The sequence below is a fragment of the Notolepis coatsorum genome, assembly GCF_963971535.1.
Source record: "Notolepis coatsorum genome assembly, chromosome: 8".
NCBI lineage: Eukaryota > Metazoa > Chordata > Actinopteri > Aulopiformes > Paralepididae > Notolepis > Notolepis coatsorum.
Genome location: NC_140172.1, coordinates 86,212,494 through 86,239,735, shown reverse-complemented (window position 1 = coordinate 86,239,735; position 27,242 = coordinate 86,212,494). Strand labels below are relative to the sequence as shown.

The following is a 27,242-nucleotide window of genomic DNA, read 5'->3' as shown; positions in this document are numbered from 1 at the left end:
TAAGATATCAATCGTGCATTGCAACGTTAGAATAGTTAGGATATCAATTGTGCATGAGAGGACTATATTTATATTGTTTGATTAGTATTGATGAGATTCCCTGGCAGATCAAATGCGTTGATCAACTTGAGTTTCCATTAATTTACATTCACATCACTGCACTCACCAGTGTCTGTCGAGATGTAAAGTTAGTCCAGCAGCCCCTTAAACATTTTCTTTGTTTCATTTCCATGTTGTACTGTATATTCTCTCTCCAAGTAGTTGGAAAAAGTTTTCCGTCCCATTTGCTGTGTGTCGCCTCGTATCATTCTACGCGGGTGGCGAGTGGATTTGGATGAGTCCTCGTAGTTAACGTTATACTCCAGTATCTTTGAGCCAAAACACAAATGACATAACTAAAACGTTATTTTCTTTTCGCTCGACAAAAGAGAAATACGCAGTAGCTGCCTGGGCGCTGCCATTATCAGTCAGGAATCTCAGGAATAGTAAACAAAACACGCCCCCAGCATAGCGTTCCCCGCAGCCAGGCAGACAGGATATGAGGATAATAATAATAATAATAATCACTACCGCTCGCTATCAATCTACGCCGTATATAACGCAAATAACGCAGTGACGAACCATTCAGTAACGTAAGTAGCGTTACTGAATTTCAAAAGTAATGCGTTAGAGTACTAGTTATCGCCAAAAGTAACTTCGTTACTGTAACGCGTTACTTTGTAACGCGTTAGTCCCAACACTGTACATATGTGACATAGCCAAGTTAACATTGCAATCCCTTAATAAAGTCCACTTACCAATGGGCGATGTGATCCTGTCAGTGCTATAGTGAGAATGACAGCCAGCCACCATTTGAAAGGCAGCTGCACATGCTCAAGTCACAATCACAAACACCTGTTAACTCATTTAGACCCCTTTACATATCTGATCCTTATATTAAATAAACCAAAAGTATTGACAGTATTAGTAATTATCAGTTGTAATAGCAATTTTACTTAAATAATCACAAATTAACTTTCCACTAATTAGAGGAATTAAAGGAAAGTGTTTGGTGTCAAATCAAGACATCAGAAAAGAGTGCAGACATAGTCATTTTACTTCTATACACTAATAGTTATGTGAGATCAATTGATACATGTGGTATTTTTTAATTACTTATTTTGCTTTGACAATCTTAGTTTAATTGTACTTAATTTCAGTTGTGTACTTTGATAGTTAAAGCCAGGCAGTAGAGGTTGTGTACTGTGTATAGTTGAAAATTACAGGAGGTAATTTAAGGAATGAAAAATATGGTACAGTAGTAGAGCTGTGAATCTTGACTGGCCTCAATTTGATTAGATTACGATTCAGATGTCCATGATTCGATTCGAAATACATCCTCAATTGTATAATCTATATTACTGCACATGGCTACTTTTTCATCAATTAATACAAGCTGTCAGATAAATTAACTGTTTTATTTAGAAAGTTCTTGAATCAGAATGTCAAAATAAATGTCTTTACTAATGTTGCACGATACACCGATACTAGAAAAGTACCTTGATACCCAGCTGTTAAAAACGGTTCAATATTCCATTTTAGTAGTATCGATACTTTTAGATTAATAGCCTGATGTGTATTTTCTATTAGTGGATGCGTCACCAGAGCAGTGCCTGTTTTTTCAATGATGCATTTGATTAATACATTTTCCATATAATAAAATGTTTGCTCAATACTTAGTAGTACAGTACACACAATATAAAATAAATTGTGTGTAATATAGTTCTACTATTAAAAGTCCTTTTTTTCTGCTCTCAGGGGCAGCCCCAGAGGCCATTTTAGGGGCCATGAGTAACGTGTCAAACCCGGCAATGCAGCAAAATGATGAACGATTGCTGACATTCGTCAACTGGCCTTCACGAATTCCCGTAAGACCCGATCAACTTGCCAAGGCCGGCTTTTACTATGTTGGTAAGTACTACTATTACGTTACCATACCATACGTTACGTTGACAATTAGAAGGCTCGATGTCGGGTCAATGTAACATAATGAGGAGACGGTAGCCAAAGTAATCAACAAAGAATATTTAATAAATTATTACCATGGTTGAACAAAGGAAACATAACGTAACGACAAACAAGAACACACACAGACGGGATCAGCATCAGACAAAGGGGAAGACAGAATACTTATACATGAGGGAATGACGAGATGAGACACACTTAGGTTGATTACAAATGGGTACACCTGAAGGGGAAAACGATAAGGACTACAAAACCACGACAGGGAACTACAGCTCTTCTTTTTTTTTTTTACACAATTCCTGTTTTTAATCAAGTACTCTAAGGGCCCGTGTCCACTTGGCGCATATTTCTGACCGCACGCATCTGTTTTCAATGTATTCCAATGGGGAGGGAGCGCATGCGGCCGCATGCGGCCGCCTCTAGGAAGTGCGCTGCCGTCGGCTTCTTTTCTCAGCTTTTTTGTGCGGACGAAAGTTGAAACTTTCTCAACTTTCAGAGCGATGCGCTGGGCTCATTTTCAGACAACCAATCACAGCCATTCATCTACCACTCTGTTTGTAACCTGACACCGGAGCTGCCTGCCTGTCTGGCTGTCTCCCACAGACCATTGAGATTCGCGACAAAACTAATAATAATAACTACACGAATACACTACTAAAAAGCTAATACAAAGCAAAGGGCGAACTGTGGTGTCAGGCAATAACTATATATATAATTTATATACAATAAAGTTATTCAAATATGCTATAATATGTGCAAAACCGCGGCATGGCTGTAGATTTCTTTCTGTCATCTACGATGCGCTGCATGCCAGCTCTGCCGGCGCACTGCCAGCATGTTTCACGGAGAAATATGCGCTAGGTGGACGCGGGCCCTAAGTTAGTAAAGCAGCATTTTTCCACTTCAAGATTCCAGGCTGTTTTTGGCTGGGCTCCGCCCATAAAGCGCTTTGAGTGACAGTCACCAACCAACGTTACATCCAGCCTGTTTGAAAATACTAGAATCCAACATAGTCTGGTAAAAACGCACATTATGTTATGGATGGATCATCACCGTTTGTCCTCTTCATAATAATATTCAATAGTTCGCTCTAGGCAATCGCCATTGTAGGCGATCGCCCAGCTGTAGTCTGGACTCTGGGGAGCTCTCAACTCGGCGACAAATAATGCCTCGGCCGGTGTTGTGCCGAATTCGGACTCCCTGCCAGAATCCGACTCCCCCTCGCGTGAATGCGCATACACTATCAGATTTCTGTCATAAAACTATAAAGCGGACAGAAATGCAGGAACGTTTTGATTATATTTAAAAGGCTTTGACATTGTAAAACGAAATAAGTGGAGTTTCGAAGCTGTAAGCTGAATACAAGTCATAGGAACACCCACCGATATAGTGTCCTTCCCCCTTCCTACTGTATAAGAAAGAGGAAAATCGCAAAATGCGGAAACGCTACCGTTAAATAGTTAAGGTTAATACACTAGTGACACATGTGCAGACAGTTGACAGTTGCTGAGTAATGATTTGACAACTTCTGTCCATAATAAATATAACCCCGACAGTGAATCAATGGCCAGTGGCTCAGCTTCAACTCCCATGTGAAATGCACGCTAAGGCTGTCCCCGAAGCCTGTTTTTGGGATTCGAACTTCGTCAGCGTTTTTTCGAACGGACGTTCGAACCTTCGTTTGTAATTAAAAAATAAATGTAAATAATTTATATTTTTTTAAGAATTCACATTTTCTATATACTTTTAATTTTTTTTATCCTCAAACTAAATCCTCAATTTGAATAAAGTGATTAATCTGATTAAATTTGTCTTTTCTTTTTATTATTAAATCAACTTTCCAGCCCCAGCCCAGGGAGACGCCCCAGTCCAACTAAATCAATTAAATCAACTTTCTTTAATGAATATAACTCATCAGTTTTAATACTATAATATTAGTGTAGCCTAATCTTTATCTGCAGCTGTGAAGAAAAACCCCATTGGTTTAAACAGAATGAATAGAAAAAATTATTCTAATGTTGATTTAGAATTCGAATGCCAACGTAACGAATGAAGGTTTGAACGTTTGGGCTCAGCCCTAATGCACGCACACACACACACGGAAGAGTACTGTTAATACACCGAGGCCCTCTACAGGAAGGGACAGAGCAGACTTCTTCCTGAGAGGGCTCAGGTCTTTTAATGTCTGCAGCAAACTGCTGCAGATGTTCTGCCAGTCTGTGGTTGCTGGTGCCCTCTTCTTCGCTGTGGTATGCTGGGGGGGCAACACCAACACAGACAAAATAAACAAACTGGTAAAAAAAGCAAGCTCTGTAGTGGGAGCGGACCTGGACAGTCTGGAGGTGGTGGCAGAGGGGAGGACGAGGAGGAAGCTGTATGCTATCCTTGAGAACCCCTGCCACCCCCTCCATGATAAGCTGACCGCAATGCGGTCCACATTTAGCCACAGACTTATCCCCCCCTGACATACCACAAAGCGCTTCGGGCAGTCCTTCGTGCCGGTGGCAATCAGGCTCCACAACCAGGCAGGGCCAGGACGGGCCAACTGCAGTGCACTGGAGGAGCTGGGTTGTGGACTGTAACCAATTAATTTAATTATGTAACATCATGATTGGACTTGTTTCTTTTTCTTTTTTACCACTTTTAGCTCTATCTTATCCCTATTTTAGCTATTTTATCCCTATGTATTTGTCCATCTTGTTTTTAACACATACTAATAAGTGTATGTTATGTATTAACTGTTTTTACTGTTTTTAAATTGCTGTTATGCTGTAAAGGACATCTGAATCTCCCCTCGGGGATAAATAAAGGTTTTCAATAATTTCAATAATAATACACTATTGACACAAACGGATGAATGAACGAGGTCCTACTGCTAATTAACTAATTACAACGTACTGTATGTACTTACTGATTCGATACTTTCTTTCGGTCCCGAAGACTTGGTACAGGCTAGCTCCCTTCTTTAGCAACAGCCAGGAAATCACTGCAGCATTATAAAGTCCTTCGTCTTTGCAAAAATCCCAAAATGAACTTGGCGCATTGCTTGTGGAGCACGATATCATCAGGAAATGAATGCAAGGATGTATTCGCTGCTTGGCAGTCAGGAACAGCACAACTGAACATATGTTTTTAAATGCTAACCCAATGCTAACTCACTGTTAAACTTCAATTCCACGCATTTGCTTGCATACTGCAATAAATAATGGTTGAGTGTGCGCTGTGGCTACAAACATAGAGGGGCGTTATTATGCAGATGAGAATTCTTACACGTCAGAGGTACGTGTAATTTCAGAATGGCTTAAGGCCCTCCCATAGTCTAGCGGAACGTATGCAGACCGGACTCCGCGCAGCATGTCCGCAGTCGTTTGAGCTTTCATAGTCGAGCGGACCTCCGCGTACCAATTTCCTACATGTCTCGCGACAGGTTCCAATATTTCGATAATAAAACTGGCAGTTTTACACACTTCATTTAGAAAAGCCATTCAACTGTCTCAAGTTTCTTCAGATGATGAAAAAAGACATGGTCTAAATGTATATGAATTGAAATGGATGACGATTAGCGATAGTAAAACTAAATTTAGCGTCATCTACCTGCCAACGTTTTACCGGACCAATTCTACCCATTTAATCCTGCCCTACTCTCACTTGGCACGGAGCGAGTGTTCAGAGTAAATGCAGATCGGCGTCACATTAAATGCATGTCGATGTCAACCAAAACGCCAAGCAGCGTTTTGTGTGACACCAAGTGAGCGGTGCGGACGTCCGCGCATTAGAAAATTGGAGCTTCGCACTTGGAGTCCGCTTTGAGTCCACTTTGAGTCTGCACGGACCTCCGCAGAGTCCGGTCCGCATACGTTCCGCTCGACTATGGGAGGGCCTTTAGTTCAGTGGGGGAGAATCTCGTGACATGTAAACTGGACAAATGTGCCAAAATGAGAATTAGAGACATAGACCCCATTGATACAAACCCACATTGCTAGAAAACAATGCTAAACACTGGAAAAGGCCATTTATAAGATAGTTCCCCTTTAATATATTGTAAATAGTTCATATTATATATTATACAACAGGTAGGTCCGACCACGCATTGTGATTGGTCGAGAGCGTTCTAAACAGTGAGTATATTCATGATACACTCACGGTTAAATCACCATGAATATACCACTACGCTGGCTTTAGAATGTTTAAAGTTTCAACTGCCATTCATCAAATTGGAAACTGTCAACATGACCTATTCCACAGACAACTTTACGTTTGATTTAACGTACCCGCTAACTCTTAGAGGGCGCCAGGACCGTAGGCGGTTGTGATAGCACTATAGTTACATTTTCAAATCATAATATAACGCAGAGGCTGAGAGACTCACTTTTTTTGCTGCCGGTAGACCATCGCCGTACGAATTGGAAGCGCCGTCGCGTGTAATTCTAACCCTTCCAGAAGCTTTGTGGTCCGGTCTTGAACTTTCCATAAATGTGTCTCCATAAATCCATTTAGTTAGATCCAGCACTGAATGTATCTTGTGATTATTATAAATTTTCAACGACAACAACAACTGTTAGCCTTTAGCTATTTCCTAGTTGATTCCGGACATGATGTCACACGAATGCCAGGCTGTTCAGCCAAGTTCAAGTTCTCAAGTTCTTTAATAGTTGTCATACAGAAGTACAGAATACTTTCATACAAAATGCTTTTTACTGTTACGCTCCAGAGACTGTGCTAGACAAGATAGTATCAAATAACATAATAACATAATATAGCATGAATTTAGAAGAAGAAAATGAGGTCACAGTGTTCGGTATAGACATACTAATAGACAACTAATAGACAATTTGTTTTATTAGTGTCAACGTATACTCAAGTTTCAAGTTCAAGTTTCTTTATTAGTTGTCATACAGAAGTACAGAATACTTTTATACAAAATGCTTCTTTCTGTTATGCTCCAGGGACTGTGCTAGACAAAAATAGATAAGTATAAAATAAGTATAGCTGTTGTGAAGGGCCAGATTAAACCGAATATATATATTTATTTATATATATATATTTAATTGTATTTGTATATTCTCTAATATTCCTTGATATCCCTTGTATATTCCTTGTACAATATGCATTGAATATCCATTCTAGCCTACTGAACATCCCATAATAGTCTCCATTCTACTATTGGTCGAGACCTTGGTGCCAGGCTGCCATACCCCTCAGACCCAGTTCAAACGTACCGCTCAACATGTACGAACAAGTCCTAGTTCCGCGTAGGAATCTGGCTACCGCACCACTAATGGGACTATTTGTTCATAGTGCGTATATATACTGCGCTACTAAAGTAGGACTTTCTTTTCAGTCCAGTTTCTTACCCTCCCATAGAGTCACAGACGTAAAGCCTCCCCGCGACGCCACGTGTGGGAGTAAGGCCAAGTTCGCCTACCATCGGTATTGAGACATCGTGTATATTAATATTTGAATAGTCATATTTGGCACTATATCGTCGAGTTGGACGTAGTCTATTAAGCTAATAATAGTCTGTTAATATATAGTGCTTCGTACGGTGAGAATCCTACCGTAGTCAGTACCCCATCGTTTCGGGCAGAGAACTGGCTGCTTATCCAGGGTGGTTGACCCCACGTGAAGCTGCACCCGAGGAGCCCCAGAGCCGACGAGCGAGTGGACCTGTATACCGGATTATTCTACCGACGACAGCCCGCCTTCCCAGGCACGGATTATGCTTTGTATACGTTGATTATTCCATGGATAAAGACCCCCGACACTGCCGTGTGTTGGAACCCCCCCCCCCTGGAGAGGACGCAAGGTGAGGAGACGCTCTGCAAGACGAGGTCGCTTCACGTCTCTCCTCCGTGGACCGGAGGACGCCGGCCCACAAAGAGTCCATCTGCTTTCATCTGTGGTCCAAGGATCGCCGGCGCATTGAACGGCACTACAGTGGGTTCACCTGGGATACCCTTGGCCGGATGAGGCAGCCGGATTCTACCCCCCCCCCCCCCTCCTACTCCTGTCGGCTTATAAGCGACCGGATTAACCCCCCCTAGTGTATCCAGCCTATAATCATTGAAGTATCATTGCTGTTATTCCTTAAACTATTCCAGGTCGTATATGTACCACCTGCGCCTTCAGAGATTGGACATTCTCTATTGATATACCGACGAATACTCTTGCCATAAAAGTGCATACTAATTCCCATTCATAAATGTGATTGATTTGATTAAGTGCTTGCTCTACACACCATCGCTGTGTAGAAATAAAGACCTATTTCTAATTCGTACATTTGTGTTGGATCCGTTTCATCTACGTGACAGTGTTCATCATAATATATTTATGCCGTGTACTGGGTGGCCGAATATTAAGTACAAAGGTAGTGGTAGTAAGTATCATATCTAGTAATACAGTCAGGGAATTGTACCCCTCAGTTACAATAGCAGTATAAAATAGAAGTCAAGTACGTAGACAAAAGTGTTCAGTATATACATATATAAAATGTACAATGCAGAGTAGAAGTAACTGAGTTACAATACAATATACTATACAGTACAACGCAGAAATGCGATGAGGTACAATTTACAGTAAGGTGTAATGAGGTATGGGTTGTAGTGCAAATTCTTTACCAATAAATATAAAGTGTGTTTAGGTGTTCTAAAGTGGGTAAAGTGGGTGCTGCAGTGAGTTGTTTGTTTAAAGTGAGTCTGTGCGTGTGGATGTGTGTGCTGTGAGTGCATTTGATGGTTGTTACATAGTGTTATTGTTCGTTGAGCATCCTGATGGCCTGGGGATAGAAGCTTCTTCTGAGTCTCTCTGTGCTTGCCATGAGACTCCGGTATCGCTTGCCTGACCGCAGCAGTTCAAAGAGGCAGTTGTTTGGGTGGCTGGAGTCTTTGATAATTCTCTTAGCCTTACCCATGCACCGCTTGTTGTAAATATCCTGGAGAGTGGGAAGCCCCCCTCCAATTGTGCGTTCGGCTGAACGGGCCACTCTCTGTAGTCTGCTACGGTCTTGTGCGGTGCTATTCCCAAACCAGGAGGTGATATTGCCAGTCAGGATGCTCTCTATTGTGCATGAGTAGAAGTTCTTAAGGATCTTCTGACTGACTTGGAACTTCCTTAGGCGCCTGAGGAACTTTTGTCCAGTGCTTGCCATAAACGAGTGGATAGATACAGAGGTACTGTGCAAGGTGTTGATTACTTTCTCAGACTTTCGCTTGCATTATATTTATTAGACTAATACGTCATTAGTTTGCATTGCCAAGCTTGTTGATAGCCTACTCCATTTGAAATTCCATAGCAACAAGACATCTTTGGGAACTATTTTTCACCGCCAAGTTCACTGAAATCGATATAAAAGACCATAGAATTGTCTGTATTCATCCTATATTTTTCCCGACGGTGCAACCTGCTGTATAAAAGCAATAATTTACTCGAAGCCGTGGGACGTCATGAATATGGCTGTGAGCTTCGCTCTCGTGCCTGCGGGCGTATCAGCCGTGGCAATATTCATGACATACCACAGCTTCTCGTGTATTGCTTAATTGTAAATAGTTAATATTAATATATTGTAAATAGTGAATCTAATATATTGTAAATAGTGAATCTAATCCAGTGGTTCTCAACCTGTGGTACGCGCCCCCTGCTGGTGGTAATTTAAAAAAAAAAGTAAAAAAAAATAAAAATAAAAAAATAAAATATTATTATTATATTTTCTTTTTGCAGTCAGGCCACTGAACTTAGAAGCAGGCCAGACCAGTGTTTCTATTTGTGGCGGCGTGATTGTTAAGATAACCTAAGTGGGGAACAACCAGGATATCATGTGACGGAGAGTAATGCAGTCTAAACAGTAATAAATATTGTATTCAACTTCAGCCCTGATCATAACCATTTTTATTTTTCGTTTTTTCGTAATGTCAGATAAAAAATGAAATACTCTGAGGAAAGACCTGAGGAAACGGGTCGAATAAGTAAAAAAATTGATGAATAAAGACCCGAAAAGAAATAAAAAATGGAGATGCAATCAAGGAACAAGGAGGAAACAAGGAATGAGAAGAAGAGAGAAAATGAGGGATCTCTGAGAAGGGAGAATTTGAAGATACAAAATCCCCGTCGCGAGGGAGAGAGGGACCAGGTGGAAGGAGGAGGTGGGCCGGCCGCGCTCGACAGGGAAATGCCAGGATGGGCGGTCTGCATGCAGGCCGAGATATTGGCATATATGAAAACAGTGACGGACGCAATATTGGCGGATATGCAGACAATTACGGACACGATAAGGACCGATGTCGGGAGGCTGGGGGAGGAATTGAAGACGGAGAAGGAGGATATCGGGGGAGAAATGGATGCGGGACTCGAATCGGTCAATGAAAATATGGTGGAACAGGGTGAGAGCGTGGCGGCGTTGGAAGGGAGAACAGCAGAGGCGGAGGAATGGGAAACGAAGATACACGAAGTACTGACAATTGCAATTCTACAACAAGAAAAAATGAAGGAAGAGCTGTCGGACATGGAAGGGAGACCGCGGAGAAATAATACCCGGTTATGGGGATTGGAGGACGGAGTGGAAAGGGAGTCTATGGCCCTGTATGTGGTGATGGAGATTCAGAGAGCCCACGGGGCGCCTGCGCCGAAGCAGCCCGCTGGCAGGCCCCCCGAGAGCGGTTACTATTAACTTTTTGGGGGGGGGGGGGGCTTCTCCAGTAGGAGGGCTGATCCCCCTCCAAACCGCCAACCGGGGAAAGAGTGCACTTATTGTATTGTTAGTTTTATTTTCATAAACGTGTGCGGTGATGTCGGTGACATGGGAGGTACAGTGGGTTTCCTGGGGTCCTCGGCCGTCGTGCCTGGGCGGTCAGGTGTCAGGGCCGGGGGGGCACCGGGCTTGGCGTCGCGGGGGGTCGGGGGGCCATTGAGGCGTGGTGCTTAGACCTTCTGCGGACCTGGGCTTGGGGCTCTAGTGGGCCGGGGGCCTGGCGGTCGGGTGGGGGCTCTGGGGGCTCGGCTCTGTGCATGGTGGACCAGGATATGGGGGTGTTCTATCTCTCGGGGAGGAGGGCGGGAGGGAGGGGTCTCTCACAGGGGGATCAGAGAGGCTGGGCTTTGCCCGGCGGGGCCCTGTGTGTTGGGGGGCCGATGGGCGTGGGGTGGGGCTCTCGGGGGCATGGGGAATAGCGGGCTTGGCTCGGTGGGGGGGAGTCCCCTATCCTTTCCTCTACTGGGCCTGGCCCAATTGATTCAAGGGACCCGTGTCGATGGGGGCCCGGCTACGGGCGCAGCGGCCTAAGATATGGGGGGCGCCAATGGGCTCAACTCAGGGGGGGGGGGGGGGGGGGGGGTCGGGGGGGGGGGGGGGGGGGGGGGTCGGGGGGGGGGGGTCAGGGGGGGCGTTTATGCGGTTTGACCCGGGATAGTGGGATCCCGTGGGTTGTGGGTTGGTTGTGCGTGGGGCGGGGGGCTTTGTGGCATGGGAGGTAGCGGGCTTGGCTCGGTGGGGGGGAGCATTGCCCCTCGCCCCTCTACTGGGTCGGGCCCAATCAGATTCAAGATGCCCGTGTCGCTGAGTGCTGGACCCCGCGTGGGACGGACCTGGGATGTGGGGGAGCCCGGTTTCTAGGGGCGCAGGGTGGGAGGGGGGGGGGTTCCTCTTGCGGGGGTCTGGGAGGATGAGCGCAGCCGAGTTCAAGGGGCCCACATCATTGTACTGTTGTGTTATTGATGTTATTGTAATTGTGTTGTATGTCTATAAGTGTTCAATAAAAATGTAAGTTTAAAAAAAAAAAAAATGAAACACTCCCACGTTACTGAAAAGACTTGTTGTTAAATCTGACATTACAAAAAACTAAAAATCCATCAAAATCAGTGTTGTTGCTAATCATTGACACATGCTAGCCTGTAATAACCCCCCCCCCAGAAAAATTTACTTTGCATTTGATATATTGAAAATATTTCACTTTCTGTGTGTTTTTTTAACAATAATTTGTGATGCCATCACACAAACTGGCAATTAAAGGTTTACAATTCGAAAATGTATTGAATATGTGGTGGTTATGATCATGGGCTGAAGTTTAATAAAAGATTTATGAAAGAAAAAGTGGAAAATAATTTCAGCATATAATATTTTTATGGCATTTTTGAAGAGGACAATTTTGTTCCCTAATGGTAAGAGTGAGTATTTTTTTCAATCTGACATTACAAAAAAAAAGAAAATCCATCGAAATCAGTGTTGTTGCTAATCATTGACATTATGCTAGGCTGTAATTAGGGGTGGGCGATATGACGATATTAAATAAATATCGGGTACAGTTCATAAACGATACACTTTTAAAACGTATCATGGACATCGTGATGTTTCTCACAATCCCTCACATCAGTTTATAAGCCGCCGCGGTTGAGATGAGACTTTTTTTGTGCAAAAGACCTGAAATAAGTCCCTGCTTTTCTTTTTCCACAACAGGTCAAATGCATCTAACATGCTTTGCATCCTCGCCATTCCTTTATGCCAACGTCGCATTAAAGACCTAAACTAGCGTTGGCTGCTTAGACTAACTGAGCTAAGCTAACCCTGCTCAAAGGCATAGAGAAAACAGCAGAGTTCCATTAGTGAGCCTCTCTCTCTCTACGTTCAATGATTTTAAGTAGCAAAACATTACGCTATAAAAACTAACTCGATAGTTGATGATAATAAACATTTAACTTCATTTGCTGAAATATTCTAAAATCATTAAGTCTGCTTTAAGCCATTCTCCCTTTCTGTGTGTGTGCACGTTCGTGTCCCATATCTGGTCTTTGGAAAGACCAGATGAGGTCAGAGGAGTTTGATAGTATTTACCAAGAATGGAGAGATACTGTTGATATTTAAACATAAAAAAATATTATACATAATAAATGTATACATGATCATGCAACATAAAAAAATAATTTGGGAGAGGGAGGTAGGGAGGGGTTTTAGGTTGTGTGTTGTGCGTTCCAAAAAATGGAACTTACATTTTAAAGTTCAATATATCAAAACCTTGCACTTTACAGTGAAGAGGAGGTATTTTTGTATTAAAACAATAGATTGTTTTTCATTTAAATGTCTGGAAGAGCTCAAAAAGAAAAATGTCAAATGATATCCCCACCTCACCCACCCAACCACCTCCAATGTACAGTTCCCCCCCACCCCACCCCACCTACCCAACCTCCTCCAATGTACAGTTTTCCCCCTCAAATGTATATACTCTCTTTTTTAGACCCTTTTTGTATCACAAACAGTACTGTATTTGTAGATCTGGTATGTCATAAATGTCTAGATGTAGCAGTACTATCTATCTGTATGTCATGTATGTCATATATGTTATGATTAATTGAAAAGGGGGGACCCTGATGTAAACAAGATGAAAGTCTTTCTCTGGTCTGCATCCCCTTAACAATTGTGTGTATTGAGCTGTACTGTATTGTACCCATTCTGCAATCTGTTAATACGATTTTCAATCGATAAATCAATATTTTCGTTGCCTTTTTTGAGTTGATCTAAATGTTACTGATTGTGTTAAATGGGCATATGATATCGTCTCATATCGATCACAGGCACCTGAATCGTATCGTATCATGGCAGACTTTGTGATATCGACAAATATTGTGTCATTGTCCAAATAATTGATATTGTATCATATCATGATGAAACTGGTGATTCCCACCCCTAGGTACTAGTAGCCTACACTGCACTATAATAGGAGAGTATTAATTACTTCTGTGATGTGTTCAATAGCCACGCTAGCTTTCTTGACAGTTTAACTCAAACTAGAGCTTTCCAGCTGCCTTAATTAATGTAAGCTACCAAATATGCTAACTTAAAGTAACAGTTAGCTACCAAATATGCTAGCTTAACTCATTGAGCGCCACAAGCTTCCCCCATCCTTCACTGTCTAGCGCCAGCTTTTCTTGACCATTTTCACGATATTTCACGATCTTTGCGGAGCTATTTTATATTCTATATTATAGCTATGGAGACAATAGTATGGCTCATTAGACAGACACTATTTCTAGTCCAACATGTAAAAAAGAGTTTGTTTTTACACACTGTAGTTTGTAGTTTATTACACGCTAAACTTCGCCCATTTCCGAAATAGTCCAGTCTTTTCCCATAGATCGTGAGATAAAACGCGTTCTATGCAATAAGCCCAAAACGTTCTGGTTGATCCCCTGAACCCCCAAATACTCCCAAATCAGAGGTATATACCATGTACACATGTGCCTTCACAAGATCATCAAGGGGGGGGGGGGTGGAATGCGATCGTTAGAAAATGCTTGGTTTAGGTCCGGTAAAGTAAGACACTGTGATCGTTCCAGAAACATGTTTCAGGTTCGGTAAAATAGACATAGGGGGTCCTTACCTTAGCCAGAAGGTACTCCAGAAAGAATAATTCCAATGATCCCATCGCGTATAGCGATTACTCGTTTATATGTAATTACACGTGTTTACGGGAAACTATAGGTTTTGAGGCGAGCAGATCTGCTAGCGATTGCTTTGCAAGAGCTCCTCCCCCTCAGAGCGAGTCTTGATAGTCCAGTTCATTCATTGTCTCTACTGATCCCTTTCTATCAGAGTTCAAAAGGTAGGCGATACTGCCACCTGGTGAAATTCGATCGGCATTGCAATTCCAATGTAGACAAACGTGCCAGGGACGGCTAGAGTGATCCGGATGATCGTTTAGAACGGGGATCAAAGGATCCAAAAATGAGTTTACTTGTTATTGGTGCTCAAGCGTTGGCGGGCAATAACGAGTTAACTCGTTATTGGCCGCCATTGAGTTAATCAATCAATCAATCAAATTTATTTATATAGCACGTTTAAACATGACGCTTGTCAACCAAAGTGCTTCACATAGCTAAGCTAAGAACAAAGAAAAGTATAAAATAAACAGAAAAATACAAATAAAAAACAATCAACGGATAGACAAAGGAAAAACAGAACACGTCAACAAGTAAGGCAAGAGTCAAAGTGAGTCAGGGAAGGCCAGGCGATATAGGTGGGTTTTGAGTTTTGATTTAAAAGACTCGATGGAGGGGGCAGATTTAATGGACATGGGGATGCTGTTCCAGAGGTCAGGGGCTGCGACCGCAAAAGCACGTCCCCCCCTAGACTGTGGGGCGGCGTGGCTCGGGTAGAGCGGAGCGTCCAATGATCGAAGGGTTGGTGGTTCGAATCCCGCTCAAGCCCATGTCCATCCCATTGCCGTTGTGTCCTTGGGCAAGACACTTAACCTACTTGCCTCGTATGAATGTGTATGCATGTGAATGAATGTTGGTGGTGGTCGGAGGGGCCGTAGGCGATGATTATTCGCCACGCTTCCGTGAGTCTGCCTCAGGGCAGCTCTGGCTGCAATTGTAGCTTACCACCACTGGTATGACTGTGTATGAACGAATAATGGACTCTGTGAAGCGCTCTGAGTCAGAGAAGAGCGCTATATAAATCCAATCCATCATCATCATCATAGACTTGAAGTTAGACCTACGGGTGGTTAGGAGACCCTTATCAGCCGATCTGAGGGCCCTGGCGTTGGTATAGGGGGTGAGGAGGTCTGCTAGGTAAGCAGGGGCCTTACCATTTAGGGCTTTGTAAACCAATAAAAGGACCTTGAAGTCTATTCTAAAGCGCACCGGGAGCCAGTGGAGGGAGGCAAGTACAGGGGTGATGTGAGCTCTCTTCCGGGTACCTGTGAGCAGTCTAGTGGCAGCATTTTGGCTGGGGGAGTTGTAGAAGGGCTATGGTGGATTTATTTAGCCCCAGGTACAGTTAGCTACCAAATATGCTAGCTTAATGTAACAGTTGGCTACCAAATATGCTATCTTAATGTAACAGTTAGCTACCAAATATGCTAGATTAAATTAATGTAATTAGCTACCAAATGTTGGTGGCAACCAGCCGTAAACCTGTTAAACTTATGTAATTTTGTAAAACCTGTGGCAACTCTGTTAAACTGTTTGATGTTGTGTTGAATTGCACCACATACCTTTAGGAATTAAACGTTCTGCTTCCCCATCAACATGAGTGTGTGTCTATTAGGGCTGACCCCTATTAGTCGAATAGTCGACTAATCGATCGAAAGGAGCCGTAGTCGACTGCCAACCTCTTAGTCGAATGCAAATTTCATTTTTATTTATAAAAAAAAATAAAAGAGGCCTAGAAGCGTGGCTAACGCTAATGGCACGCATACCAGAGGCTAACTAATTTCACCCATTTAATGAAAACATTAGACTAGACAAATATCAAGATGTATCCATCAGTGGACCAATTGCATGCTTTTGCAGAGGACGAGAAGCCTTCCGTTGACTCCTTCAGACATTAAGCACCCCCACAGCCCAAATGGAATGATAAATCAATATTTTCGTTGCCTTTTTTGAGTTGATCTAAATGTTACTGATTGTGTTAAATGGGCATATGATATCGTCTCATATCGATCACAGGCACCTGAATCGTATCGTATCATGGCAGACTTTGTGATATCGACAAATATTGTGTCATTGTCCAAATAATTGATATTGTATCATATCATGATGAAACTGGTGATTCCCACCCCTAGGTACTAGTAGCCTACACTGCACTATAATAGGAGAGTATTAATTACTTCTGTGATGTGTTCAATAGCCACGCTAGCTTTCTTGACAGTTTAACTCAAACTAGAGCTTTCCAGCTGCCTTAATTAATGTAAGCTACCAAATATGCTAACTTAAAGTAACAGTTAGCTACCAAATATGCTAGCTTAACTCATTGAGCGCCACAAGCTTCCCCCATCCTTCACTGTCTAGCGCCAGCTTTTCTTGACCATTTTCACGATATTTCACGATCTTTGCGGAGCTATTTTATATTCTATATTATAGCTATGGAGACAATAGTATGGCTCATTAGACAGACACTATTTCTAGTCCAACATGTAAAAAAGAGTTTGTTTTTACACACTGTAGTTTGTAGTTTATTACACGCTAAACTTCGCCCATTTCCGAAATAGTCCAGTCTTTTCCCATAGATCGTGAGATAAAACGCGTTCTATGCAATAAGCCCAAAACGTTCTGGTTGATCCCCTGAACCCCCAAATACTCCCAAATCAGAGGTATATACCATGTACACATGTGCCTTCACAAGATCATCAAGGGGGGGGGGGGTGGAATGCGATCGTTAGAAAATGCTTGGTTTAGGTCCGGTAAAGTAAGACACTGTGATCGTTCCAGAAACATGTTTCAGGTTCGGTAAAATAGACATAGGGGGTCCTTACCTTAGCCAGAAGGTACTCCAGAAAGAATAATTCCAATGATCCCATCGCGTATAGCGATTACTCGTTTATATGTAATTACACGTGTTTACGGGAAACTATAGGTTTTGAGGCGAGCAGATCTGCTAGCGATTGCTTTGCAAGAGCTCCTCCCCCTCAGAGCGAGTCTTGATAGTCCAGTTCATTCATTGTCTCTACTGATCCCTTTCTATCAGAGTTCAAAAGGTAGGCGATACTGCCACCTGGTGAAATTCGATCGGCATTGCAATTCCAATGTAGACAAACGTGCCAGGGACGGCTAGAGTGATCCGGATGATCGTTTAGAACGGGGATCAAAGGATCCAAAAATGAGTTTACTTGTTATTGGTGCTCAAGCGTTGGCGGGCAATAACGAGTTAACTCGTTATTGGCCGCCATTGAGTTAATCAATCAATCAATCAAATTTATTTATATAGCACGTTTAAACATGACGCTTGTCAACCAAAGTGCTTCACATAGCTAAGCTAAGAACAAAGAAAAGTATAAAATAAACAGAAAAATACAAATAAAAAACAATCAACGGATAGACAAAGGAAAAACAGAACACGTCAACAAGTAAGGCAAGAGTCAAAGTGAGTCAGGGAAGGCCAGGCGATATAGGTGGGTTTTGAGTTTTGATTTAAAAGACTCGATGGAGGGGGCAGATTTAATGGACATGGGGATGCTGTTCCAGAGGTCAGGGGCTGCGACCGCAAAAGCACGTCCCCCCCTAGACTGTGGGGCGGCGTGGCTCGGGTAGAGCGGAGCGTCCAATGATCGAAGGGTTGGTGGTTCGAATCCCGCTCAAGCCCATGTCCATCCCATTGCCGTTGTGTCCTTGGGCAAGACACTTAACCTACTTGCCTCGTATGAATGTGTATGCATGTGAATGAATGTTGGTGGTGGTCGGAGGGGCCGTAGGCGATGATTATTCGCCACGCTTCCGTGAGTCTGCCTCAGGGCAGCTCTGGCTGCAATTGTAGCTTACCACCACTGGTATGACTGTGTATGAACGAATAATGGACTCTGTGAAGCGCTCTGAGTCAGAGAAGAGCGCTATATAAATCCAATCCATCATCATCATCATAGACTTGAAGTTAGACCTACGGGTGGTTAGGAGACCCTTATCAGCCGATCTGAGGGCCCTGGCGTTGGTATAGGGGGTGAGGAGGTCTGCTAGGTAAGCAGGGGCCTTACCATTTAGGGCTTTGTAAACCAATAAAAGGACCTTGAAGTCTATTCTAAAGCGCACCGGGAGCCAGTGGAGGGAGGCAAGTACAGGGGTGATGTGAGCTCTCTTCCGGGTACCTGTGAGCAGTCTAGTGGCAGCATTTTGGCTGGGGGAGTTGTAGAAGGGCTATGGTGGATTTATTTAGCCCCAGGTACAGTTAGCTACCAAATATGCTAGCTTAATGTAACAGTTGGCTACCAAATATGCTATCTTAATGTAACAGTTAGCTACCAAATATGCTAGATTAAATTAATGTAATTAGCTACCAAATGTTGGTGGCAACCAGCCGTAAACCTGTTAAACTTATGTAATTTTGTAAAACCTGTGGCAACTCTGTTAAACTGTTTGATGTTGTGTTGAATTGCACCACATACCTTTAGGAATTAAACGTTCTGCTTCCCCATCAACATGAGTGTGTGTCTATTAGGGCTGACCCCTATTAGTCGAATAGTCGACTAATCGATCGAAAGGAGCCGTAGTCGACTGCCAACCTCTTAGTCGAATGCAAATTTCATTTTTATTTATAAAAAAAAATAAAAGAGGCCTAGAAGCGTGGCTAACGCTAATGGCACGCATACCAGAGGCTAACTAATTTCACCCATTTAATGAAAACATTAGACTAGACAAATATCAAGATGTATCCATCAGTGGACCAATTGCATGCTTTTGCAGAGGACGAGAAGCCTTCCGTTGACTCCTTCAGACATTAAGCACCCCCACAGCCCAAATGGAATGATAAAAAAAAAAAAAAATCAATTGGTATTTTTTTTCAATATTTCTTTTTATATAGTCGACTAATCTGCTAATTTCGGCCAATCAAAGTTGACTATCCAAATCCTTAGTCGGGGACAGCCCTAGTGTCTATGTCCACCCATTAGCCTGGCTTCAGCAATGCAGTGCACAGCAGCTCCCCAGAGAAGGAATAGTCTATTCATCTGTATTTTAGTTTTTCTGTATTTTCTTTAGATTTCGTTTTTTGGGCAGGGTGGGGGGTTTATTTCATGCTAGGTACCCACTTCTTATACAAAATATCTTTCAAATGACCCAATGCATCACCACTAAAATGGGTGTAATCAGTCCCCCCCCCCCCCCCCCCCAGGGGGAATAGTTAATTATTCAATGCCTCCTACTGGTGAAGGGTAGGTTTATGGTCAGAAAACTTCTGCTGCTACTACTACTCCTACTATGACTGCTACTAATTTTAATACTATTACTGTGTCTTCCAGGGCGTAACGATGACGTAAAGTGTTTTTGCTGTGATGGGGGCCTTCGCTGCTGGGAGTCTGGAGACGACCCCTGGGTGGAGCATGCTAAATGGTTTCCTAGGTAATGTAGTAGTATATGTATTAGTCCTAGTGGTGGTGGTTGTAGACAGTAGTAGCTATCATAGTAGTAGTAGTAATCAGAGTAACAGAATAGTAGTAGTAGGGCTGTCTTAAATACTTCGAAGCTTCGTTCGAATGGCACGTGATTCGAATGGGAAAATAAAATTTGAATATATAAAAAAAATATAATTATTTTTTTACCTGCAAAATGTTGCGCCTCCAATGCAACAAACATAATACCTCATTAACTCTGCCTCTCTTTGTTAATTACAACAAGCCATGCCGTTTGTTATTTAAGATGAGGTCGGACTCGGCACTGACAGATTTGTGTTCATTGTGCTGCTTTTATAAAGCCTCAAATGACGGCTTACAATATTTCATAAAAGCAAAGTGTTTCGTTTGTCTAAGATTTAAAAAGGTTTAAAGGAAAACTCCAACAATTTGGGAAATTAGCTTATTTAACATCTTCCCTGGAGTTAGACAAGAAGATACATACCCTTTTTGTCTCTTTGCATGCATTAGGCTTAGGGAACGCCCGCACTGTTAGCGTAGCTTAGCTTCATCCCTGGAAGTGGGGCAGTCCTTTACCCTGAAGTTCCCTACAGTCACGAAATACACTCCAAAACTCCAAAACGTTCCTGTAAACATGTTGTGACCTGTGTATTTACCACGTGGAGAAAAAATAATAATTGAATTCGACATTTATGTTTTTCTAAGCAAATATACTCGGAACAATTTTTTGCCGAACCACTCCTCTCTGGGCTCAGTGATTTCATGCAACGCAGTGCTACTTTCTAATGTGACGCCAGTGTTTGTTTACATTAATTTCATTCAAAGGATCCAAACCGATTGAAGTTTATGGATACCATGACTGTGGTAAGTTATATTATCATACTGGTCATCGCGTCTCGCTCTTTGCCATTATGAGATATCTCTTATCTCCTAGCACCTACTGTGCTCACGAACAAACAATCTATATTGTTGCTGCTATATGACGCCGGACATGGTCACACTCTACCTTCCTCTTTTTTGTTTCCAACACGGACGTTGCAGTGCACTCCGTGAACTAGTTGTTATGAAACGCAGGGAGAAATTACACAATGTTGGGTTTTCGCCGGAGGTTCACCAGCCCCTGGAATCTTCTCGGCACATCCTAACAGCGCATCGGGCCTGTCCTGGGGTTTCTCATCTCGTGACAGCGGATCGAGGGACGTCGCGCGACGGTTAGCAGTCGAGCTACGTTGCGCACAGGTAGGCCTGCGTTGTCAGTCATTACTGCTCGTTGTCCCGTGAGACAGCCGTGTGATGTATGGGCGCGAGGGGCAGGATATTTGGGAAAACCTGGTCGTCATGACTCTGTTTTGGGTGTTTTCCCAACTATCCTAGTGCGCGCGGCTAATGCTAATGCTACAATGCTGGGTCTCCGTTCTTTGTTCCCCGCCGAGGGCGTCTTTACTTAAAGGTCTTCCCTCCTCTTAACCATTCATGCTGACGGTCAATCGGTGTCTAATGTTGGGGGTTTTGACGGGGGCTTGTTTACCATTTTCATGGGTGGATGGGCTGAGGCTCAGGGCTGGTGTGCTTTTTGTGAATCTATGAATTGTGTGCGGGACTGGTGTTTTCTCTGGTCTGCATCCACTTAACAATTGTGTGTATGGGCTAGCCCATTCTGCAGTGTGTTAGTGGAGTTTTTGTTCATTTATTCATTTACCCCTTCATGAGTGCACACCACAGTGGAGGTTGCTGCATGCCTACTGGTGAGGCAGTGCTTCACTAGTAGTAGTCTTTTGTCTGTAGCCACCACTGGTGCTCCGTGCTTGTGAAGCAGGTGGCATCAGTCCTTTGCCTCTGACATGGTGGAACGGTGTCCCGCCCGGCCGACGCCATGAGGCGAGTCGGCCCGGCAGGTGGCTGGTGAGCTGTTAAGGCCTATACCGCCACAGTATAGAATTAGCAGCGACTAGCAACATTGTTCGAATTTCTGTTTTTTCTGTAAAAAATGATGTCGGGTGGTGGGGCCTTAGGGCCAGCCGACGTTGAAACATCGCGCAAGGTTTTGAGGTTATTAGCTTTTGACCTAGCCGCAAGCTGTAACCGCAGGGAGGGCTAAGATGCTGTCAACGCTTATTTACAGACATCTTTGGTTGGATCAGTCTCCCCTTGAGGAGGAGAGAAGGTTTTTCCCTCCTCAGGGCTCCCCTCTCCGCAGAGGGCCTTTGGTCTTTCCGCAGGAGCGCGGGCGGTATTTGACCTAGGCCCCACACCGCCTCACACCGCGCAGCCAGAGGTGAGGGCACGGCCTCGCCAGCGGCTGTGGCGAGGCCCCCAACCAGCGGCCATGTTTTCCCCGCCTGAGGTACCCTGGACACAAAGACAACAGGTGATCACAAGGCCGACAGCCTTGGCGGCCGAGGGATCGGCTTCATTAGATGAGCACACCCTAAAAAAACGTTGCCGTCTAGCTCGCTCTCCGGTCACCCCCCCCCCCAACACCAGCGGGATACGGGCTCTGATTTGTTCCCTTCAGTGAAGCACGAGCGGCCCCACTTTTCGCTGCTCATGGGGACAGGGGCTGACACCCAGTTGCTGGCTAGGCCTGGGTCTGTCCGTGAGAATGCTGTGCTGTCAAGCGGCGCCCACGCCACACGTTCTGCGTCTGTGTTTGGTGAGCCTGGTGTTGTGTCTGTCAACGACGAAGGTTGTCAGCGGGGGAACTTGAGGCCCAGGGGGTCGCAGCGCGAGTTCTGAATGAGTTGAAGAGGCTTAGTGGCAGTGGCCGGGAGGCCAGCGAGCAGTGTGTTGCAGTAGTCGAGGCGGGAGATGACTGTTGATTGGACAAGGAGTTGGGTGGCTTCTTTTGTCAGGAAGGTGCGGATCCTTCTGACGTTGCTCAGGAGGAATCGGCAGGTTCTGGTTGTTGCTGCGATGTGAGCAGAGAAGTTCAACTGGTCGACACCAAGGTTCTTGGCGGTCGGGGACGTGGTCACAGCTGCATTCTCGACTGTGATGGAAAGGTCGGTCAGGGCGGAGGATTTGGCCGGCAGGTGGAGCAATTCTGTTTTGCTTAGGTTCAGTTTGAGGTGGTTGGTCGTCATCCAGGCGGAGATGTCGGACAGACAGGCCGAGATCCGCTCAGAGACGTGGATATCTGAGGGAGGGAGGGAAGGAGAGGAAGAATTGAGTATCGTCGGCATAACAATGGTAGGAGAAGCCATGAGACGTGATAATGTTACCCAGTGATTTAGTGTAGAGGGAGAAGAGAAGGGGTCCTAAAACCGAGCCCTGGGGGACACCCGTCCGCAGGGGGCGGGTGGCCGACAGGGTCCCTTTCCATGACACTTGGTAGGAGCGGTCATTGAGGTATGATGACAGCCATGTCAGTGCAGAGCCAGCCACTCCCATTCCTGCGAGGGCCGCGAGGAGGATCTGGTGGTTGACTGTGTCGAAGGCTGCAGATAGATCTAGGAGAATCAGGACAGAGGAGAGGCCTTTCGCTTTTGCTAAGTGAAGTGCCTCTGTGACCGCAATGAGGGCTGTCTCTGTGGAGTGACCAGTCCTGAAGCCTGACTGATTAGGGTCTAGAAGGTAATTCTGTAAGAGATAAGCAGTAAGTTGGTTGGATACAGCATGTTCAAGTGTTTTAGAAAGGAAGGAGAGAAGAGAGACAGGACGGTAGTTGCATATGACGGTAGGGTTCAGGGATGGTTTTTTTATGAGGGGCGTGACTCTGGCTTGTTTTAGGGAGGTGGGGACCACCCCCGAGTTGAGTGAGGAGTTGATGGTTGCAGTTAGGAATGGGAGGATGTCTAGTGCTATGGTCTGGAGGAGTGGGGAGGGTAGCCGGTCCAGCTGGCATGTAGTCGGACGGTTCGACGTTACCAGTGTCAGGGTCTCGGCTTCTGTAATGGGAGAGAAAGATGACAGAGTGAAGGATGAGGTTCTCGATTCAGCATTTGGAATGGGTGGGGGTTGGGAGAAGGAGCTGCGGATGTTCTCCACTTTTTCCTCAAAGAAGATCGCAAAGTCTTCGGCAGAGAAAGATGAGGGAGGGGGGGGTGGGGGGGGAGTGAGGAGGGAGGACATGGTAGCATGCAGTTTGCGTAGATTCTTGGCATATCACATATAATATCACTGCAGGGCTACGGTGTGTAGGAACCCACCCTATCGGGCAGTGTGGGGACCTCACGCCTTGCATGTCCAGTTGTAGAACAGTTCCTCAGCAACCATGCCGGGGAGGTGGTTAGTGGGGGAGCTTTTGTCACCCAGTGTGATGTCAGCTTCCCCCGTATCAAACCGGCCCTTTCTGTCGGGGTCCCCCCTTGGGTGCGATTGCCTCGTTGGTAGTGTCAGGGTGCGATATCCCAGCTCCACGAGACACCCTGCTCGCGCGGTTGGCGAGTCCAGGGTTGGCAACGCACAGCGGGTGGGACCGGGCCGCCTATCTACGGTTCCTGACGGACCAGCGCCAAGTGGCGGCGTGTGCGCTTGGGATTATCATCACATATGGCTACAGCAGTGCCATATGTCGAGGTGGATGGAGAGAACGCTGAGGCGGGGACTTGTGTTGCAGTTTGCACAACCCCACCCGTTTTCAGGTTTGGTACAGACCCTATTGTCAGGGTCAACAGCAGTGACAGCTCTGGCCGACGAGATCCAATCTCTGTTGGCGAAGCAAGCCATCGTCGTGGTCCCAAAGGAGGACGCGGTGCGTGGCGTTTCCTCCCGGTATTCTCAGGCTGTCACACATCACGGTCTTCACCGACGCCTCCCTCATGTGATGGGGGGGGGACGTGTCGGGCCAACGCAGTAGGGGGCAGCTGCCATGCTGCCCGGTCTGCGCTACATTCAATGTGTTGGAATTGAAGGCAGTCCTTCTGGTCCTCAAACGGCTCGACCACCTTGTGGTGGGCAAGCATGTTTTGGTCAGGACGGACAACACGACGTCAGCGTCGTATATTGTCAGACAGGGTGGAGTGCGCTCCCCCCATCTGCACCGGGCGGCGGTCGGGCTCTGGCTATGGGCGTTCTCCATCTGCTCTGCCTGAGGGCTCTCCACATCCCTGGCAGGGTGAATGTGGGTGCAGGTGTGATGTCGCGGGCGGTCCTCACCCTGACGAGTGGGGATTACGTCCAGACATAGTCGGGCAGGTCTGGGACCGATTCCGTGGCCGTCCGGGATTCTGTACGCATTCCCCCCCTTACACCTGATAGCTCAGCTGTTGGGGTGGGTACGTCGGGAGCGCGGGACTTGCTCCTGGTCACGCCGGGCCGGGGCTCAGCTGTGTGGTCCCCGGCCCTGATTCAGCTCTTGGTGGCCCCGCCGTGGCCTGTTCCGTGTTCACCGCGGGCCCTCTCTCAGGCACACAGAACTCTGTTCTGCCTCCTGTTCTGGGGCAACCGCTAGGCTTGGCTGCTGACGGTGTGAATCTGGTGGGGATGCGTCTTGACTATTCTGTGGTTAACGCTATCCGGTACGTGCGCGCTCCGTCCTCTACCGCGGCTTACGCTGGGGAGTGGCGTATGGTCGAGTGTGGGGGCGGAACATTGTTCAGCCACCCTCTCGTGGAACATTCCTACTTGGCGCTCTGCGTCTCAAGCCTGTGGAATGTTCTCTGTCTCCGAGTGGGTCCTCCAACTGGTCCTGGGCCGTTTGTCGGCGGCCCCGTTTGAGCCTCTTGAGCAGGCGCCATTGGATCTGCTGTCTTGAAGACCGCATTCTTTTTGGCCATCACCTCCGCTAAACGCGTGGGTGAGCTGTGTGCTCTCTCGGTGCGGCCTGAGTGCCTGTCTATTCGGCCGATAGCGGTGCGACTCTGAGGCCTAATCCAGTCTTCGTGCCAAAGAATATCCGGAGCTCTTTCGCTCCAGGGATATTGTGGTTCAGGCGTTCGTCCGTCTCCTCACGCTAGTGAGTTGGAGGCGGGCCTTCACCTGTCGTGTCCTGTCCGTGCACTGGGGGTTTACCTCAGGACTCGGGCTCTCAGGGCTTCCATTCAACTGTTTGTTTGTTACGGTGGCCCTTGCGCGGGTGAGGCGCTGTCACATTGGTTGTGCGGGGGCGTTGCCTTTTGCTGCACGTTGGCTGGACAGGTCCCCCCTTGGGCTGCTGCCCTGTTAGGGGGGGCCTCGGTGGAGGACATCTGTGCTGCGGCCTCCTGGTCCTCCCCGGGTCCCTTCGTTAAGTTTTACCTCGTGGACATGACTGGGGGTTCTGTCTCCCAGGCGGTTCTGAGGCCTGGGACCTCTCCTGCGTCCCGCCATTTGGTGGGCTAGCAGGGGTGTGTGGGTGTGTGCCACGGGGTGCTGTGTCACACGTGGTCCCGCCTGTGCTGTGCGTTTTCAGGGGTCTCTGGTTCCCCCTTTTTCCGCACTTTGGTGGAGTTGACTGCCTCCCCCCCTTCGTTAGGACGTGCGGGTGGACGGGACTCCCCTCCTCCCTGGTAGTGGGGCTTACGGGCCCTCAGGGGGTACACTTGTCGGGTCACGCGTCTGCTCTGTCCCATAATGGCAAAGAGCGAGACGCGATGACCAGTATGATAATATAACGAAAGGTTATCCTATAACCTAGTTATATGAATACTGGCAGAGCGTCTCGCTCTTAGCGCCCTGAGGTCCCTTGGTTGGGTTTCCAGTGTTGGAAACTTTTTCTGAGGAAGGTAGAGTGTGACCATGTCCGGCGTCATATAGCAGGACGCGGGGGCGTGGCCTAATCACGTGCATGGAGTGCAATTGTTTGTTCGTGAGCACAGTAGGTGCTAGGAGATAAGAGATATCTCATAATGGCAAAGAGCGAGACGCTCTGCCAGTATTCATATAACTAGGTTATAGGATAACCTTTTGTTTTCATTTATGTTTTTAGATGGAAGGCTGTATTCCATCTGTCTAACGTTAGCGCATATTGTGAGATTGATGAATAGGACATAACGTTGCTGGACTATCGACCTAGTTAGCCCCTTTCCACACTTGTGGTATTATTATAACTCATTTATTGTGTAACGCTAGCCCCTTAAAACTTACCACAGTCATGGTATCCATAAACTTCAATCGGTTCGGATCCTTTGAATGAAATGAAAATGTAAACAAACACTGGCGTCACGTTAGAAAGTAGCACTGCATTGCATGAAATCACTGAAATAGTTCAGAGTATATTAGCTTAGAAAACGTAAATGTCGAATTCAATTATTTTTTATTTCTCCACGTGGTAAATACACAGGTCACAACATGTTTACAGGAACGTTTTTGAGTTGTATTTGGAGTGTATTTTGTGACTGTAGGGGACTGTAGGGAACTTCAGGGTAAAGGACTGCCCCACTTCCAGTGATGAAGCTAAGCTACGCTAACGGTGCGGGTGTTCCCTAAGCCTAATGCATGCAGAGAGACAAAAAAGGTATGTATCTTCTTGTCTAACTCCAGGAAAGATGTTAA

At 45.6% G+C, this 27,242-nt stretch overlaps 1 protein-coding gene across 1 annotated transcript in view; it reads left to right on the top strand.

The window, feature by feature from the left end:
• Positions 1-27,242, top strand: part of birc2 (baculoviral IAP repeat containing 2) — a 99,783-nt gene that overhangs the window by 33,582 nt on the left and 38,959 nt on the right. The window contains exons 7-8 of the mRNA XM_084319598.1: positions 1,798-1,950; positions 19,719-19,818. Of these exons, the coding sequence (XP_084175724.1) occupies positions 1,798-1,950; positions 19,719-19,818 (253 nt within the window). The remainder of the gene's footprint in view (positions 1-1,797; positions 1,951-19,718; positions 19,819-27,242) is intronic.